The sequence below is a fragment of the Pholis gunnellus genome, assembly GCF_910591455.1.
Source record: "Pholis gunnellus genome assembly, chromosome: 11".
Lineage (NCBI taxonomy): Eukaryota > Metazoa > Chordata > Actinopteri > Perciformes > Pholidae > Pholis > Pholis gunnellus.
In genome coordinates, this window is record NC_136538.1 from 24,051,576 (window position 1) to 24,071,868 (window position 20,293).

A 20,293-nucleotide genomic window follows, 5' to 3' on the forward strand; every position below is an offset into this window, starting at 1 on the left:
TTACTTTACTTTTAAAGTTATTTTTTTAGTTACTTTACTTTTAAAGTTACTTTTTTAGTTACTTTACTTTTAAAGTTACTTTTTTAGATACTTTACTTTTTTAGTTACTTTTAAAGTTACTTTACTTTTAAAGTTACTTTTTTAGTTACTTTACTTTTTTAGTTACTTTACTTTTAAAGTTACTTTATTAGTTACTTTACTTTTAAAGTTACTTTTTTAGTTACTTTACTTTTAAAGTTACTTTTTTAGTTACTTTACCTTTTTAGTTACTTTTTTAGTTACTTTACTTTTAAAGTTACTTTTTTAGTTACTTTACTTTTAAAGTTACTTTTTTAGTTACTTTACTTTTTTAGTTACTTTTAAAGTTACTTTACTTTTTTAGTTACTTTTTTAGTTACTTTACTTTTAAAGTTACTTTTTTAGTTACTTTACTTTTAAAGTTACTTTTTTAGTTACTTTACTTTTAAAGTTATTTTACTTTTAAAGTTACTTTTTTAGTTACTTTATTTTTATTTGAAAAACTCTTATTCCATATCCTGCAGTGTTGATTCAGAGTAAGCACTGCATTAATTACAACACCTTGCACATTTGGAAAACCAAAACTACACATATCTTTAATTTCAACCAACATAAACAGTACAGTACACTGCCTTACAGGTTTGGCGAATAGAAGTCTGTGTTCAGTGCATAATGTGCATGGCATGGGAGAAGATACATTCATCACCAGGTTGACCACAGCTGGCCGCTTCACTCCTCTGTGTCGGAGCTGTCTGCTGCGTCGGTGTTGTGGGTCAGCATGTAGTTGTCGATGGAGGGGCAGTTGTGGATGGAGTAACTCAGACGCTCAGCGAGGATGACCTGGCTCGTGTAAGGGGGCAGGCGAAACAGGAAGAAGCAGGTCTGTGCAGTAGGGAGGCCGTTGACGGGCTGTAGGACATGATAGGGGGAAAAAGTTTAGTAGTTTGTACTATTGATATGTTTGCCCTCGTCAACAGGCTCGTTATTTCCGTTAGCGATGACCTCACCCTATCAACCTTGATGATTTGGAACTTCTGCGTGATATCAGCTGGGTTGGAAGGCAACCTGGACCGGCCAGAGACGAAACGGAGGAAAAGCACTCGCTCCTCATTGGTGAACTCCTCCAGGCTACCTAATGTTCATCAGGCCTTATCCCGCCTTTCTGTCCTGCTGTAAAACTGTCACCTTACTCTCCTGATATCAAAGCCTTTTTGTACTACTGCACCTGACCTGCATATAGTTTGATTTATTTTAGGTACTGAAGTTGTAAAAGTTCCTTTTAAAAGAAAATGCATTTTGTAAATAGTAATTACTGCAATTTAAATATTTTCCTTTATTGTTTTTATATTATGCATATAAGAACATGAAAGTGTATTTTATTACAGACGTATTGTTTTTACCTTGTTTTCATCGGTCAGTTTATGTATTGGATGCTTCTGGACTTCTGTGTGTTCAGTGAATTATGTGCAAATGCAGTAAAGAAAAGAATTTAATGATGAAACCCAATTGTGTTTTTTCAGTTTGTTCTACTGGGGTTAAAGTCGAAAAACAGTCAAAAAAGTCATTCAATCAGGAGAGACTTCATTAGAATTTCACAATAATTTATTACACATTGTACAAATGTGAATAGTGCAACGTCTTTGGCGATTGGACTCCATCCTGAAGGAAGACAATCGATGTTGATGAAGGGAGTTGCTGCGGAGTTATAAACAGCATAGTATAGGATGTCGAAAAAAGTCAGTGTACCATGTCGAAAAGTCATAACTTTACTTAAGTTACTTTATTTTTAAAGTTGCTTTTTTACTTACTTTACTTTTAAAGTTACTTTTTTAGTTACTTTACTTTTTTAGTTACTTTACTTTTAAAGTTACTTTTTTAGTTACTTTACTTTTAAAGTTACTTTTTTAGTTACTTTACTTTTTTAGTTACTTTTAAAGTTACTTTACTTTTAAAGTTACTTTTTTAGTTACTTTACTTTTTTAGTTACTTTTTTAGTTACTTTACTTTTTTAGTTACTTTTAAAGTTACTTTACTTTTTTAGTTAGTTTTTTAGTTACTTTACTTTTAAAGTTACTTTTTTAGTTACTTTACTTTTTTAGTTACTTTTAAAGTTACTTTTTTAGTTACTTTACTTTTTTAGTTACTTTACTTTTAAAGTTACTTTACTTTTAAAGTTACTTTTTTAGTTACTTTACTTTTAAAGTTATTTTTTTAGTTACTTTACTTTTAAAGTTACTTTTTTAGTTACTTTACTTTTAAAGTTACTTTTCTAGATACTTTACTTTTTTAGTTACTTTTAAAGTTACTTTACTTTTAAAGTTACTTTTTTAGTTACTTTACTTTTTTAGTTACTTTACTTTTAAAGTTACTTTATTAGTTACTTTACTTTTAAAGTTACTTTTTTAGTTACTTTACTTTTAAAGTTACTTTTTTAGTTACTTTACCTTTTTAGTTACTTTTTTAGTTACTTTACTTTTAAAGTTACTTTTTTAGTTACTTTACTTTTAAAGTTACTTTTTTAGTTACTTTACTTTTTTAGTTACTTTTAAAGTTACTTTACTTTTTTAGTTACTTTTTTAGTTACTTTACTTTTAAAGTTACTTTTTTAGTTACTTTACTTTTAAAGTTACTTTTTTAGTTACTTTACTTTTAAAGTTATTTTACTTTTAAAGTTACTTTTTTAGTTACTTTATTTTTATTTGAAAAACTCTTATTCCATATCCTGTAGTGTTGATTCAGAGTAAGCACTGCATTAATTACAACACCTTGCACATTTGGAAAACCAAAACTACACATATCTTTAATTTCAACCAACATAAACAGTACAGTACACTGCCTTACAGGTTTGGCGAATAGAAGTCTGTGTTCAGTGCATAATGTGCATGGCATGGGAGAAGATACATTCATCACCAGGTTGACCACAGCTGGCCGCTTCACTCCTCTGTGTCGGAGCTGTCTGCTGCGTCGGTGTTGTGGGTCAGCATGTAGTTGTCGATGGAGGGGCAGTTGTGGATGGAGTAACTCAGACGCTCAGCGAGGATGACCTGGCTCGTGTAAGGGGGCAGGCGAAACAGGAAGAAGCAGGTCTGTGCAGTAGGGAGGCCGTTGACGGGCTGTAGGACATGATAGGGGGAAAAAGTTTAGTAGTTTGTACTATTGATATGTTTGCCCTCGTCAACAGGCTCGTTATTTCCGTTAGCGATGACCTCACCCTATCAACCTTGATGATTTGGAACTTCTGCGTGATATCAGCTGGGTTGGAAGGCAACCTGGACCGGCCAGAGACGAAACGGAGGAAAAGCACTCGCTCCTCATTGGTGAACTCCTCCAGGCTACCTAATGTTCATCAGGCCTTATCCCGCCTTTCTGTCCTGCTGTAAAACTGTCACCTTACTCTCCTGATATCAAAGCCTTTTTGTACTACTGCACCTGACCTGCATATAGTTTGATTTATTTTAGGTACTGAAGTTGTAAAAGTTCCTTTTAAAAGAAAATGCATTTTGTAAATAGTAATTACTGCAATTTAAATATTTTCCTTTATTGTTTTTATATTATGCATATAAGAACATGAAAGTGTATTTTATTACAGACGTATTGTTTTTACCTTGTTTTCATCGGTCAGTTTATGTATTGGATGCTTCTGGACTTCTGTGTGTTCAGTGAATTATGTGCAAATGCAGTAAAGAAAAGAATTTAATGATGAAACCCAATTGTGTTTTTTCAGTTTGTTCTACTGGGGTTAAAGTCGAAAAACAGTCAAAAAAGTCATTCAATCAGGAGAGACTTCATTAGAATTTCACAATAATTTATTACACATTGTACAAATGTGAATAGTGCAACGTCTTTGGCGATTGGACTCCATCCTGAAGGAAGACAATCGATGTTGATGAAGGGAGTTGCTGCGGAGTTATAAACAGCATAGTATAGGATGTCGAAAAAAGTCAGTGTACCATGTCGAAAATTCATAACTTTACTTAAGTTACTTTATTTTTAAAGTTGCTTTTTTACTTACTTTACTTTTAAAGTTACTTTTTTAGTTACTTTACTTTTTTAGTTACTTTACTTTTAAAGTTACTTTTTTAGTTACTTTACTTTTAAAGTTACTTTTTTAGTTACTTTACTTTTTTAGTTACTTTTAAAGTTACTTTACTTTTAAAGTTACTTTTTTAGTTACTTTACTTTTTTAGTTACTTTTTTAGTTACTTTACTTTTTTAGTTACTTTTAAAGTTACTTTACTTTTTTAGTTAGTTTTTTAGTTACTTTACTTTTAAAGTTACTTTTTTAGTTACTTTACTTTTAAAGTTACTTTTTTAGTTACTTTACTTTTAAAGTTATTTTACTTTTAAAGTTACTTTTTTAGTTACTTTATTTTTATTTGAAAAACTCTTATTCCGTATCCCTGTAGTGTTGATTCAGAGTAAGCACTGCATTAATTACAACACCTTGCACATTTGGAAAACCAAAACTACACATATCTTTAATTTCAACCAACATATAAACAGTACAGTACACTGCCTTACAGGTTTGGCGAATAGAAGTCTGTGTTCAGTGCATAATGTGCATGGCATGGGAGAAGATACATTCATCACCAGGTTGACCACAGCTGGCCGCTTCACTCCTCTGTGTCGGAGCTGTCTGCTGCGTCGGTGTTGTGGGTCAGCATGTAGTTGTCGATGGAGGGGCAGTTGTGGATGGAGTAACGCAGACGCTCAGCGAGGATGACCTGGCTCGTGTAAGGGGGCAGGCGAAACAGGAAGAAGCAGGTCTGTGCAGTAGGGAGGCCGTTGACGGGCTGTAGGACATGATAGGGGGAAAAAGTTTAGTAGTTTGTACTATTGATATGTTTGCCCTCGTCAACAGGCTCGTTATTTCCGTTAGCGATGACCTCACCCTATCAACCTTGATGATTTGGAACTTCTGCGTGATATCAGCTGGGTTGGAAGGCAACCTGGACCGACCAGAGACGAAACGGAGGAAAAGCACTCGCTCCTCATTGGTGAACTCCTCCAGGCTACCTAATGTTCATCAGGCCTTATCCCGCCTTTCTGTCCTGCTGTAAAACTGTCACCTTACTCTCCTGATATCAAAGCCTTTTTGTACTACTGCACCTGACCTGCATATAGTTTGATTTATTTTAGGTACTGAAGTTGTAAAAGTTCCTTTTAAAAGAAAATGCCTTTTGTAAATAGTAATTACTGCAATTTAAATATTTTCCTTTATTGTTTTTATATTATGCATATAAGAACATGAAAGTGTATTTTATTACAGACGTATTGTTTTTACCTTGTTTTCATCAGTCAGTTTATGTATTGGATGCTTCTGGACTTCTGTGTGTTCAGTGAATTATGTGCAAATGCAGTAAAGAAAAGAATTTAATGATGAAACCCAATTGTGTTTTTTCAGTTTGTTCTACTGGGGTTAAAGTCGAAAAACAGTCAAAAAAGTCATTCAATCAGGAGACTTCATTAGAATTTCACAATAATTTATTACACATTGTACAAATGTGAATAGTGCAACGTCTTTGGCGATTGGACTCCATCCTGAAGGAAGACAATCGATGTTGATGAAGGGAGTTGCTGCGGAGTTATAAACAGCATAGCATAGGATGTCGAAAAAAGTCATGAAAAAGTCAGTGTACCATGTCGAAAAGTCATAACTTTACTTAAGTTACTTTATTTTTAAAGTTGCTTTTTTAGTTACTTTACTTTTAAAGTTACTTTTTTAGTTACTTTACTTTTTTAGTTACTTTTAAAGTTACTTTACTTTTAAAGTTACTTTTTTAGTTACTTTACTTTTAAAGTTACTTTTTTAGTTACTTTACTTTTTTAGTTACTTTTAAAGTTACTTTACTTTTAAAGTTACTTTTTTAGTTACTTTACTTTTTTAGTTACTTTACTTTTAAAGTTACTTTATTAGTTACTTTACTTTTAAAGTTACTTTTTTAGTTACTTTACTTTTAAAGTTACTTTTTTAGTTACTTTACCTTTTTAGTTACTTTTTTAGTTACTTTACTTTTAAAGTTACTTTTTTAGTTACTTTACTTTTAAAGTTACTTTTTTAGTTACTTTACTTTTTTAGTTACTTTTAAAGTTACTTTACTTTTTTAGTTACTTTTTTAGTTACTTTACTTTTAAAGTTACTTTTTTAGTTACTTTACTTTTAAAGTTACTTTTAAAGTTACTTTACTTTTAAAGTTACTTTTTTAGTTACTTTACTTTTAAAGTTACTTTTTTAGTTACTTTACTTTTAAAGTTACTTTTTTAGTTACTTTACTTTTTTAGTTACTTTTAAAGTTACTTTTTTAGTTACTTTACTTTTTTAGTTACTTTACTTTTAAAGTTACTTTACTTTTAAAGTTACTTTTTTAGTTACTTTACTTTTAAAGTTATTTTTTTAGTTACTTTACTTTTAAAGTTACTTTTTTAGTTACTTTACTTTTAAAGTTACTTTTCTAGATACTTTACTTTTTTAGTTACTTTTAAAGTTACTTTACTTTTAAAGTTACTTTTTTAGTTACTTTACTTTTTTAGTTACTTTACTTTTAAAGTTACTTTATTAGTTACTTTACTTTTAAAGTTACTTTTTTAGTTACTTTACTTTTAAAGTTACTTTTTTAGTTACTTTACTTTTTTAGTTACTTTTTTAGTTACTTTACTTTTAAAGTTACTTTTTTAGTTACTTTACTTTTAAAGTTACTTTTTTAGTTACTTTACTTTTTTAGTTACTTTTAAAGTTACTTTACTTTTTTAGTTACTTTTTTAGTTACTTTACTTTTAAAGTTACTTTTTTAGTTACTTTACTTTTAAAGTTACTTTTTTAGTTACTTTACTTTTAAAGTTATTTTACTTTTAAAGTTACTTTTTTAGTTACTTTATTTTTATTTGAAAAACTCTTATTCCATATCCTGTAGTGTTGATTCAGAGTAAGCACTGCATTAATTACAACACCTTGCACATTTGGAAAACCAAAACTACACATATCTTTAATTTCAACCAACATAAACAGTACAGTACACTGCCTTACAGGTTTGGCGAATAGAAGTCTGTGTTCAGTGCATAATGTGCATGGCATGGGAGAAGATACATTCATCACCAGGTTGACCACAGCTGGCCGCTTCACTCCTCTGTGTCGGAGCTGTCTGCTGCGTCGGTGTTGTGGGTCAGCATGTAGTTGTCGATGGAGGGGCAGTTGTGGATGGAGTAACTCAGACGCTCAGCGAGGATGACCTGGCTCGTGTAAGGGGGCAGGCGAAACAGGAAGAAGCAGGTCTGTGCAGTAGGGAGGCCGTTGACGGGCTGTAGGACATGATAGGGGGAAAAAGTTTAGTAGTTTGTACTATTGATATGTTTGCCCTCGTCAACAGGCTCGTTATTTCCGTTAGCGATGACCTCACCCTATCAACCTTGATGATTTGGAACTTCTGCGTGATATCAGCTGGGTTGGAAGGCAACCTGGACCGGCCAGAGACGAAACGGAGGAAAAGCACTCGCTCCTCATTGGTGAACTCCTCCAGGCTACCTAATGTTCATCAGGCCTTATCCCGCCTTTCTGTCCTGCTGTAAAACTGTCACCTTACTCTCCTGATATCAAAGCCTTTTTGTACTACTGCACCTGACCTGCATATAGTTTGATTTATTTTAGGTACTGAAGTTGTAAAAGTTCCTTTTAAAAGAAAATGCATTTTGTAAATAGTAATTACTGCAATTTAAATATTTTCCTTTATTGTTTTTATATTATGCATATAAGAACATGAAAGTGTATTTTATTACAGACGTATTGTTTTTACCTTGTTTTCATCGGTCAGTTTATGTATTGGATGCTTCTGGACTTCTGTGTGTTCAGTGAATTATGTGCAAATGCAGTAAAGAAAAGAATTTAATGATGAAACCCAATTGTGTTTTTTCAGTTTGTTCTACTGGGGTTAAAGTCGAAAAACAGTCAAAAAAGTCATTCAATCAGGAGAGACTTCATTAGAATTTCACAATAATTTATTACACATTGTACAAATGTGAATAGTGCAACGTCTTTGGCGATTGGACTCCATCCTGAAGGAAGACAATCGATGTTGATGAAGGGAGTTGCTGCGGAGTTATAAACAGCATAGTATAGGATGTCGAAAAAAGTCATGAAAAAGTCAGTGTACCATGTCAAAATGTCATAACTTTACTTAAGTTACTTTATTTTTAAAGTTGCTTTTTTAGTTACTTTACTTTTAAAGTTACTTTTTTAGTTACTTTACTTTTAAAGTTACTTTTTTAGTTACTTTACTTTTTTAGTTACTTTTAAAGTTACTTTACTTTTAAAGTTACTTTTTTAGTTACTCTACCTTTAGAGTTACTTTTTCAGTTACTTTACTTTTAAAGTTACTTTTTTAGTTACTTTACTTTTAAAGTTACTTTACTTTTAAAGTTACTTTTTTAGATACTTTATTTTTATTTGAAAAACTCTTATTCCGTATCCCTGTAGTGTTGATTCAGAGTAAGCACTGCATTAATTACAACACCTTGCACATTTGGAAAACCAAAACTACACATATCTTTAATTTCAACCAACATATAAACCGGTTAAATGTCACAATGAATGCTTCACAAAACAGTCTAAAGTTACAGAAGAGCTTAAAAAGAAAACGGTGTTAAATTAAAGTGTTCAAGTAAAAGCAAATGATACTACTGTTTTCTTAACTTTCATGTAAGTCCAAATAAAATCAGGACACTGCAGGGAGTTGAACCCCATCCCAGTAAACTGACAGTCTGTTATGTTACTAACCCTGAAGCGCATTCACGCACATTCATTTTCTTGATGATCTTAACAGGCTTTCATTTATGATTGTATTGGAGGTACCCTCAACACATTTGAGGCTTAAGACCTGTCAACGCGATCTTGTTATGCTGCTGGTCGACGCAGGAAATATCATCTAACTCATGCACGCAGTGTTTGATGGTCAAAGAAACGCACGGCAGCGTCCTCCAGAGTCCTGCCAGTACCCTCGACGTGCGTGAATGTGCGAGGGCCCGGTCAATGCTGCTTGCAGCTTTAATTTGTTTTGGTGTTTATACAGATATACAATGAATGGTCACGTGACCTGCTGGTGTGTGTGTGTGTGCAGTCTTAACACAGAACACATTTATTTTTCACATCGTTACTTCATGAATGTTGAGCTGCAGACGGCTCATCATGATTTTCTATATTTGAGGTAATTAATAATAATCAGGTGGATTAAAGAGTTTATCAACATGCTGGTTAATTAGATCTCATCATTAGATTAAATTAGTTAGTTAGTTGAGAAGTAGAATGAAATAATAACACGACACAACATGAGATTTGAGCATCATCGATATGATGAAGTATTTACAGTAAATGATTTAAGACATTTTACAAGAATCACCGCTCATCATAAAAAGTCCCTTTGTTTCCGTTTATAATGTTCAAATGAAGTAAAAAGCAGTAACGAGAAGAACTGACCCTGTTTGAGCTCATGAGAAGTATTAATAATAAAAATAATAATAATAATAAGGCGGAGCTTCTTAAATCCAGATGATGATGATGATAATTACAACGCAGACTAAATGTTTCCCTTCTGTAGTCATGAAGTATAAAGATGCATACAGTATTATATACACGTGTGAAAACACATCTGATCAGCTGATCACATTAAGAAAAACATAAATGACGTATTTTGAGTTTTGGGAGAATTGTGCTGTTTGAAATCATCTTCAAATTAAAAAGGTGAACAAAGACAGAAGATACCTGAGAAGCTTTAAACCCTGTGAGTCCACCGGGAGCCGCTGCACTTCTTCTTAGTGTCGCACAACAACAACAATAAAACCTCTGAACATTAACATGAAGCCTGGTGGACGTGAAACAACAAGACAACACATAAAATCCCACCAATACATGAGGAGTAAATACAAACAACAGACAGACAGATGGTCCATTTTGACAAAGCGCTTAATGATTGTAAAGAGGCGTCACTTTAAGGCGTTTCACCCAAACGAGTGTTTGTGCGTTCTGTCCTCTTCAAGGACGAGGTCATCAAACGTGAGCGGCGAGTTTGGGAGGACGTTACATCGTTACATCGCTACATCATTTAAAAAAAAAAAAAACGCATCCCAAACTTTACACAAGTGAACGAGTTTACAGACTTTTACTTTGGCGATAACTCAAAGAGGGTTTACTGACGGGCTGTGAGGTGGATGCAGATGTTTGAGAAGCAGAAGTTCTCTGGAGGCAGAAACAATAATTAAACCCAGCGAGTAACTGTGTGTGAACCACAGACTGTCTGCGGTACGAACAGTAACGTTGTTGCTGTATTTACGCCGACGTGACGTTATGTTGAGTGTTGATGGAGCTGCTACAATGTTAGCGTAGCGTAGCACCGATGGATCCATTCAGAAAACAAGCGTTTTAAAAGTCGTCATCTTGAGGAGAGAACCAACAAAACATGGAATCAGACTTTTTACAAATCTGCATCATTATGTCGTTATTTATTGCAATTAAGTGACAATAAAATGTGTTTATTTTGGGTTCATACAGCTGTAGTGAACCCGTCGACGAGCGTTTGGTGTGAAAACTATAATAACATTAAATCTGTAATACTTTTGAAAGTGTTGAATGTAGATGTATCGTGGAATATGTTCCAGTAAAATAATGAAATAGAGCGCTAATATCAGATATTAGATGACTGAAGGTGATTGTGTAGTTTGAGTCGCTGTGAGCTCAACGTTTTCACTTCATGATTCATATTTATGTGACATTTCATTAAAGTTACTACAAAGAACTTGAATTGTCCCTTTAAAAAAAACCTCGTTTAACTGCAGCGCGCGTCTGACAGTCGGCCATGTTTCTTACTTTAGCAGCAAAACTTTAAAAACGATCAAACTGAATGAAGACTTTTCTGAGAAACAAGCATCATCATCATGTTGTTCATCAATAAGGTTTAGATAACCTGCCGCTTATATTCCCTTTATTTCCAGCAGAGTAACGAGCTTCCTCTGACTCTTCTTCTCTGATTGTTTGCTCTGTTCAATTATTATTTTTGCCTCGAAGAAATATTGCTTGAAAATAAAACGAAGCTTCCTCGAGGGTTTAAATGGCCGTTACTCACTGTCAGCATCGTCAGCACAGCTGGACCCACATCTCTCTGATTACCCGATGAATAATAACAATAATAGTGAGACCTCGTCTCGTCCTCAGTCTCCGTGGGAGTAGGAGGCGTGGACGGCCCACGGCTGCACGGTTCCTCGTCCGAACAGAGCGTAGAACGCCGCTCCGAACAGGTTGATGGCGGCGGCGATGTAGAACACGCTCTGCCACTCGTCTATGGTGTTCTGAGGAACAATCGGATCAGTTTAGGAGGAGCGTTGAAGTAGAATAAGAGGTTTTTAAGTGTCTTTACTGGTTTAAATCATTATCCCAATGCATGCTGGGAAACATGTGGATAGGTTAAAAGGTAGGAACACATCTGTACGGTCAACATTTAACAATTTGATCCTGAAGTATGTTCCTCTAAATGTCTTTTCCACCAGTGAAACGAATTTTAAAAGAGGAAATAATTTCTCTTTGTGCCAAATTACACTCAGACAGTTATCACGAATCACATATAATGGTGATTTCTGTTTGTTTTCAATAATTTAAAAGATAATGTCATTGGATAATTGACTTGTTAAATTGCCATTGTTGATGAAATGTACACAGAAAGGTCAGTTTGTTGACTTCCATCAAAGTGGTCATGGAGGAGCACAGACGCCCCCTGGTGGCCAAACGTTAACGACACTAATCCTGTTCTGTTAAACCAGTTAAAACAGGAAACGGATCTTCAAAATAAGAGATTAGCTGTTGAATGAGGATCACTGGAGAGCTCTGTCAGTCTGTTAGTATAAAGATAGAAAGATACTAGAAACATGATCAGTGTGTGTGCTGTTCATGCGTTTATTTTAAAAATGTTAAACCCTTTTTGTTTACATAATGTCACTGTTATTATTAAATATATATATATTTTCTGCATATTACATAATAAATAACTTTTCTTTTTTATTGCCAATGATTAACATTGATTTTTATGTATTTTTTTTTTTAAATGTCCACTTCCTAAAACGTATATATTATATATATATAAATATAATTTAAATACTATATATAAATATAATTTAAATACTATATATAAATATCATTTAAATACTGTATATAAATATAATATAAATACAATATAAATACTATATATAATCTTTTAACTAACATCAGTCCTGATCATAACTAATATTTATGAATTTTTTTTCCAGAGTTATGTTCCGTATATTTATTTTAGGGTATTTTTGTTCAGTCTGGTAGATTGAATATCAACAACAGGAGATTAGCATGTATTTGCCCTACAAGACAAATCTGAGGGAAAATAGTCAAATCTCCATGTTGAAGCCAGGGCTCTCGATTGAATGCCAATGGAAGCCCATTCCCGAAGCAAAAAAAATAATATAATTTCCACCCAAAACAAAATAAAAAAATAAAATATCCAACCAAAATATAAATAATATATATATCCACCCAGAAAAAAAAAAAATTATTAAAAGATTATGATGCTAGCAAAAGAGATTAGAAGTGCGCATGCGCTTCAGTGACAATCTCATCACAGGTCCCTTCATCCCCTCGCCAGTCTTTCCATGAAAACGACATGCAATTCTACATATTAATACTTATGATATATAACATCTAACATTTACAAAAGTCACCAGTAATAGTTACCGTGTGTAGAATTGCATGTCGTATTTTTTCCGGCAAAAAAGAAAAAACAAAAACTTTTTTTTTTTTTTTTTTACTTTTCCGGAACAAATACGACATGCAAAAAAAAAAACATATTTTTTTTTTGTTTTACTTTTTACCAGCTACAAAAAAAAAAAAAAAACATAATCTTTTTTTTTTTTTTCTGGGTGGATATATATATATAATTTTTTTTGGGTAGATTTTATTTTATTTTTTTCGGGTGGATTTTTTATTTTATTTTGCCGGCGGGAATGGGCTTCCATAAACGCCTGATCGATTGTTGGATTAAATATCATGATGGAATCAAACCTTGTGGTTTCTACGGGACATTTCTTACAGAGTGAGACGGTACGTCGGGGTCTTACTTGTTTGGTGAGCGCTGTGGCTATGATCGGTCCCACCATGCCGGGGATGGTGGCAAAGGTGTTGGTGATCCCCAGCAGGATACCGGCATACCTGCACACGCATTAAAGTACATTTAACGTTACAAGTCCGGAGTGATGACTCACCTGCTGACACCCGGAGGAGAATCTGAACATCTGTATCATCACCGAGTACCAGAGTTCTGATGTTTGCTGCCACACAGACGCCGGACTCTCTCAGGATAAATAGTTACGGATGAAAAAACTTACGAAGGAGCGATGTCCAGGTGGTTGATGTTGAAGCCAGAGGCCGACACTCCGCCCAGAGCCGAGGAGATGGTGAGGAAGGTCACAGCCAGCGTGTAGTTACAGCCGGTATAACCGACCGCCACCAGGAACACCGCCGGGCCGATCATACCTGCAGACAACACACAGGGAGTAGTCGACACGCGGTGTCTGGAGTCAGTTTCATACATCATGATGATAAAAATAAAATAAATAATAAAATAAAATAAATTAAATTTTAAAAAATAAAATAAAAATAAAAATAAATAAAATAAAATAAACCGATGAATCCGTACCGACGAGGGAGAAGGACTTCCTGACGGTGACGGTGCGGTAGAGGCAGGTTTCTCTCAGGTAATCGGCGAGCTGACCGCTCACAACAGCAAACACAGCGCAGCCAACGTACGGAAGAGCGGAGAGCAAACCATTCTGTGGTGGACGGGGGGGGGACAACAGCACGGGACTACTTTAATGCATACATCGCCATTATATTCATACATATGGTGCAGTGAATAGAAACGACGTTAGATTCTAATCATACACACATAAATACGTTTACTCTACTGCACATACTCGCGGTACGAGATGTTGAGCTCACCTGCTGGATGCTGAAGCCCAGCACGTCGTTCATGTAGGTGGGCAGCAGTGTGAGGAGGGTGTAGAAGGTCCAGTTGTAGGAGAAGTGAGCCACGACGATGGCCCACAGCGGTCTGGAGGACACGATGGCTCTCCAGGGGATGTGGCCCGCTGAGGTGGAGAGCTGGGAAACAGGAAGTAGAAAAGAAATCCTTTATGGATATAATCTAACATTTAAACATTAATAACTCTAAAATCAAAGAATCAAATCAAAAGGAAAGAATAAATCGAGGAAATTCTACTTTCTTGGAGAGATTATTTGTTACTCAATAAATACAAAAACAAGAAATAAAATTAAAGAAATAACTAAATATGTTTATTAAATCTATGTTATATAAGTCACAATCCATCAGTCCAATAAACTAACATTTCAATCACATTTCATACAAGAATTTGTTTATTTCTGATAAAGACTTCCTTCATGGTAACAACAGTAGAGCGGTGATATAAGGTGAATAAAACAACCAGCTCTCTGTAAGCCTGTGTATCATACTATATATATATATATAAATATATATATATATATATATATATATATATATATATATAATATATATATGAATCATACTTTAGGTCACGTGGTCTGGGTCGCGGCGTTACCTCGTTCTTCAGGGAGCCGGTGATGTAGAGCCGCTCCTGCTCTGATATCCGTGGGTGAGTGTTCGGACTGTCGAAGGCGAGAAAAGACCACAAGACGAACCAGACCAGACCGACCGCACCTAGACCCGCAGACAAGAAAGAGCTCGTTTAAAGTGACAGAGAGGAACCTTTATCTGGTCCTGAACCAGGCTCAGTGAAGTCCTGATCCTCTATATGAACCAGGCTCAGTGTAGTCCTGATCCTCTATATGAACCAGGCTCAGTGTAGTCCTGATCCTCTATATGAACCAGGCTCAGTGTAGTCCTGATCCTCTATAGACCTCCATCAGTAAGGAGACCATCAGAGAGAAGATGGTCTGTTTCTATAGAGTTATTCTTGATGCTCGTCATCGGAGCCACCGGGTCGGATTCTGGTGAAACCAGATGAACTCATGCAGGTTCACCAGAACCTCCTTCAGCTCAGACTCCAGCAGAGACCGGTCCACCGTGGACAGACCCAGATCCTCCAGCAGAGACCGGTCCACCGTGGACAGACCCAGATCCTCCAGCAGAGACCGGTCCACCGTGGACAGACCCACAGGACGTATTGCTGGACCCGCTGGAGGGAAGGGAGGCACGGGAGAACCAGGACCAGGACTGAGAGGGTCAGACTGTCAGACCTGCTGCAGTAGAATGAGAGGTTTTCTAAAGAGACTCTGGTGCTCAGAGACACTACCACTCTAGTCCACAGGGGGCGACAGAACCAACACTAGATGAAAGTTCCTCGTAGTAACTTTAACCGCAGGTCAACATTCACTTCTGCTGCGTTTCCGTCTCATGTTCTTCTTGCTGAATCATCGTTTTGAAGAGGAACGAAGGAACAGACGGTGGAAAAACATCAACCTGTGACTCATCTATGGAGAGGTCACTTCAGGTCACAGAAATATGCTGAAAATAAGTGTTTTCAATGAGTTCCAGATGTTGCTTTGATGTAAAGTTTTCACAACTTATTCGTGAGAGCTAGATGTTGTTTTTAGACAATCTGTGACCTCAATGCTGGGTCCACACAATCTCATCAGAGCTTAAAGTATCAAAGTCTGAGTGTAAAACATCATGAAGACATTTATAAAGGCTTCAAGTCTTCATGAGGATGTATTTTTATAACATTAACTCAGTGTTTTAGTGAATTGATCCTGAATATCAGCTGCAGCTTCCACAAAGAGTTCAGTTACTCAGATGTTAAGATGTGAAGATGTGAAGACGTCGTTTGTGTGGAAAAAGACGTAAATCTCGCAATTTCTAACACCTGCAAGACCAAAAACAGCCGCAGAGGAACCATCGAAAAAACATTTGAACAACTAACTTATTTTGTTATGAACATGCAATAAAATAAAAATGTTCCATTAAAGAAAAGTTATAGAAATGTTCATGTATGTGAATTATAGTTTCTTCTCTAACAGCACTTTCATGACCTGAAATGTTTCCAGTTCATGTTTTTTTAAATAATGCATCATGAGTAGAAATCTGAAACATAATAACTACACACTAAGGCTACTGTGTGAAAGAATCTCATCCATTCATAAAAGGTAATCTGGGAACTGTGTTAAATTCCTCACAAATCAAACCAACAGATCAACATGAAACCAGACGTATCAAACTGAGGGAAAGTTCATGTTTTACCAAATATATAGAAGACGTAGGTCCAGTCCAGGTAGAAGCAGATTTCACCGGACAGAGGAAGAGCGATCACCGTCCCCAGCTGGGCTCCTGAGAGAGAACATCTGCATCACACAGCTGTCTGAATGCATGTGGTGTAGAACTACTCACTGATGGACGCACTAACAGTGAGTCCAGCTGCTGTAGGGCGCATGGTGAGGGTGAGACTGATACAGCAGACTGATGGTTTTCAGTAAATTATCATAAATGGTGGGAAATGTCTTCAAACTGCAGCTTTGTGCTGCAACCAGCAAACACTTCACATTTCTGTTGGACCGAAAGATTCAACTCACTGTTCTGTTAGATAAACTATTTGTCTTAACGTTGTGTGTGTGTGTGTGTGTGTGTGTGTGTGTGTGTGTGTGTGTGTGTGTGTGTGTGTGTGTGTGTGTGTGTGTGTGTGTGTTACCGATGTAGGAGATGGTGAGCAGGCGGCTCCTCTCCAGCGGTGGAGCCCAGGCGGCCCACATGGTGTACATGGAGGGGAACGTCACTCCCTGCAGACCAACGACAACACGAGCACCAACAGCATCTGAATTAGTTTGTGTGTGTCTATAACTCCACTACGACCTTGTTATTAACAGAGATGCATTTTAATACCAACAGCTTGTGTGAATAAACAATCACTAAATAAACCCGCCTACCTCCCCGATCCCTTCCAGCACGCGGACAGCGATGAGGTAGCTCGCACCCAGGTCGGCGGCCACGGGGGTGAGCAGCGTAAAAACTACAGTTCCCAGGATTCCAAAGCCCATCAGCCACTTGGGTCCGTAGCGGCCGGCCAGGTAGCCGCCGGGGATCTGGGTCAGGATGTATCCATAGAAGAAGGAGCCCAGGATCCAGCCCTGAGTCTCAGAGTCCCAGTCGTACACGCTGGCCTGAGAGGGGACGACGAGAGCTCACATTCAGGATGGTAATTAATCTGTAGAGGATTAAATCGACTATTTGTTTGGTCTAGAAAATGTCAGAAAATGGTGAAAAATGCTCAAGACGACGTCCTCAAATGTCTGTTTTTATCCAAAGATATCAGTTTACAGTCATTGAGTCAATAAATCACAAAATATTCACATTTAAGAAGCTGAATCAGAGAATTCTTTACTTGTTTTTCTTTAAAAAATGACGTAAACCAATTAATCAATTAGCAAAACAGTTGGCAGTTGACTCAATAGTTGGCGGTTAATCGTTGCCGCTCTTTTAGGAGTGAAGCCAGATTAAATATTATAAAGTTAGTTTGTTTATCGGAACCTGTGATCGTGTCTCCGTGTTGTTATTTGTTGAATATTTGTGAAGCTTTCTCTTCTTTATGTTCCGTTATTTAAACCATTAAATAAAAGCTTTGAAGGCAAACACAGGTCTCTCAATGAAAACAAAAGGTGGAGTTTGTCGTCGTGGTGAAGCAGCGTGGGATCATGGGAGTTGTAGTCTCCATGCAGCTTTATTTACTAAAGAGCTTTAAGCTTTATTTACACACTAGTTACGGCCAATTCACTTTTAAATGTTTGAGAAACAAGAGGTGCTACAAATATGTATTTGAGTAAATATTTAGCAGCCAAAACAAACAGTTCACGGATATTAAACCTTCGGTTTCTTTATAATGCTTTTAATACTAAACCTCTTTATTTGCAGGGTTTGTATAAAAGGTAATAAAGTCGTTTCCTCGTCCTCTTCCTTCCTCCTCTTCCTCTTCCTCTTCCTCAACCCTAACATGCAGTATTTAGTATTTCTCATGTCATACATGTCATACCACATGAAACGTTTGAAGGAACGGCTCCATTTTTCCGAGACAGGCTGCTGGATATCAGACGTCTGGTCTCCTGGTTCACATAATCCGGATATTTAGATCAGACAAATATGGAAAAACGTTGCTGTCGAGCGTGTGATTGTTTTCCAACAGTTTGTCTCTCTGGAACAGATTGTTTTAAAAAGGCTAAAACAGACAACACGTTTTTAAATCTCCACCAAGGAACGATAATATTCACCGTAGTCATATCTTCTGCATATTAATTTAATGTAGCGGAGGCTTCAAATAAGCCCAGTTGACTCTTCCTGCACTGAGATATTATTTATTTTATCAGGTACTACATGTGTGAATATGTTGCCATTAAAAAGTGCTTAATTTGACTTCATCTACGAAGGAAAAGCTCTCGTGTGGGATCAAACCGCTGCACCGTGCTCGCGGCTCTCACCGTGTGGTTGTGTCTGGGCCGCGCCGGGTTGGCGTGAGCCGGACACACCGAGCCGCTGTGGTTGCTGCTGGACTGGCGGGTGCTGTTCAGCATGTCCACCATGGCCACGCTGAGGTTCACCCGCAACGAGTACACCACGAAGAAGCCCAGAGAGGAGAGCAGCGCCAGGCCGTAGCGGGAAGAACAGCATGCCGGGGCTGCAGGGAGATAGAAGCATTAAATAATATAGATTAAAGGGTATTACGCAACATTATCAGAGGGGGCAGTCGGTGCAAAACAACATTCAACACACAAGCACGAGTTCATCTTTGTGATGAACAACACTTTAACATCAGAATGATATTTAGCTTTTTGTTAATGTTTGTTTTCTTGTTTCACTGAATATAAACCATCGAGTGAATCCATAGTAAATCATTTAGAGAGACAGAGACAGACTTTGGTGTATAATAACTCTGGATTGCATAAGGTGAACGTTACGTTAACTCCTGCTGCTACATAAGCACCTCTTCATGTGAAGGACAATGACATCACACACTTTAGTGTCTTTTTCTGGCAGGTTGCCAATAATAACAGAAAACTAAATGTGTTTAACAAAGTGAAGGTTGCTCGACTGGATCCTCAGGACACTTTGTTAAGATGCTACAACTCACGCAAACGTGAAACGACTGAAGCTAAACAAACAGTGACTCAGCAGGTCTGTCTCATGACAGAGGTCAGGACAGCTGAAACCAAACTCATGACTCCATCAATAAAGGTGAGCATGAGGCACAAGATGGACGAGGAGAGAAGGATGTTAAAAGCCTTTATATTCAGATCTAATTTAGGTATCCTGCAGAGAGAGAGAGAGAGAGAGAGAGAGAGAGAGAGAGAGAGAGAGAGAGAGAGAGAGAGAGAGAGAGAGAGAGAGACAGAGAGAGAGACAGAGAGAGAGAGAGACAGAGAGAGAGAGAGAGAGAGAGAGACAGACAGAGACAGCGAGACAGACAAACTTTACATGTTTACCTTATAGTCACTGAAGGTAAACACGTTACATAAAGTAATAAAGTAAAAAGTTATTTTGTTTCCCATGTTTATTTATAATTAAACATATAAACACCACGTGCCTGTGTAACATATGTTACCCTAAACGTCACGCTGGGCTAACGTTAGCTTCTGTTAGCTTGCAGATACTTTATTTATTTTAGTTTCACCTCTCGTGACTTTGTCTTCGTGTCCTCGGTGAAGCAGCGGTGTGTCGTCTCCCTCCGTGTCGGAGCCCCCGCGGCGCTCCATCTTCTCCGGTTAAAGTTAAACTCTTCTACCGCATCACGGACCGAACCCCGACGACAACAGAAGAAGCAGGAAGCTGACGTCGGTCAGCTGAGCGCTACTCGATAGGCCAACTGTCGTCACGTGACGCGGGGCACGGGACCGGAAGTCGATTGATTTTATTTTATTTCGTTTTTACTTTATTTTTACTCCTATCTCACCTAATCTCTGCATCAAACTGAGGCAAAAATATTTGTTATTTTCTTAATAATAATATTTTTTAAAAAGGTGTCGGGAAAACCGGAAACCATGACAAAAAAACAGTGGTGCCAGAAGTATATTTTACTTCAGTAAAAGTAATAATACCATTGTGTAAAAATATACAAGTAAGGGCAATCATTAAAAATGCTACTTAAGTGAAAAAGTATTAGCAGTGCTAAACCTACAGCAATAACACCATAGTCAGTGTTAGTTCATTTATATTTTGTAATAATAATCAAAAAACTTTGA

The 20,293-nt window shown here is 36.6% G+C and overlaps 1 protein-coding gene across 2 annotated transcripts; it reads right to left on the reverse strand.

Annotated features, from left to right (window-relative positions):
* Positions 1–7,054: 7,054 nt before the first annotated feature.
* On the reverse strand, positions 7,055–19,865 carry slc17a5 (solute carrier family 17 member 5). 2 transcript variants are annotated; one of them, XR_013767273.1, is made up of 12 exons: positions 19,726–19,865; positions 18,536–18,732; positions 16,994–17,227; positions 16,759–16,846; positions 16,314–16,400; positions 14,656–14,774; positions 14,018–14,179; positions 13,716–13,848; positions 13,405–13,552; positions 13,138–13,228; positions 11,124–11,346; positions 7,055–7,314 (listed from the first exon to the last, which is right to left on the reverse strand). XR_013767273.1 is itself a non-coding variant. In XM_079168657.1 (11 exons), exons 1-11 carry the CDS (start codon positions 19,805–19,807, stop codon positions 11,209–11,211), a joined length of 1,479 nt encoding a protein of 492 aa, XP_079024783.1. In that variant the 5' UTR covers positions 19,808–19,865; the 3' UTR covers positions 9,335–11,208. The 2 variants fall into 2 exon arrangements, 1 of the variants encoding a protein (XP_079024783.1); XM_079168657.1 differs by lacking the exon at positions 7,055–7,314 and having other exon boundaries at positions 9,335–11,346.
* Between the last annotated feature and the right edge of the window lie 428 nt (positions 19,866–20,293).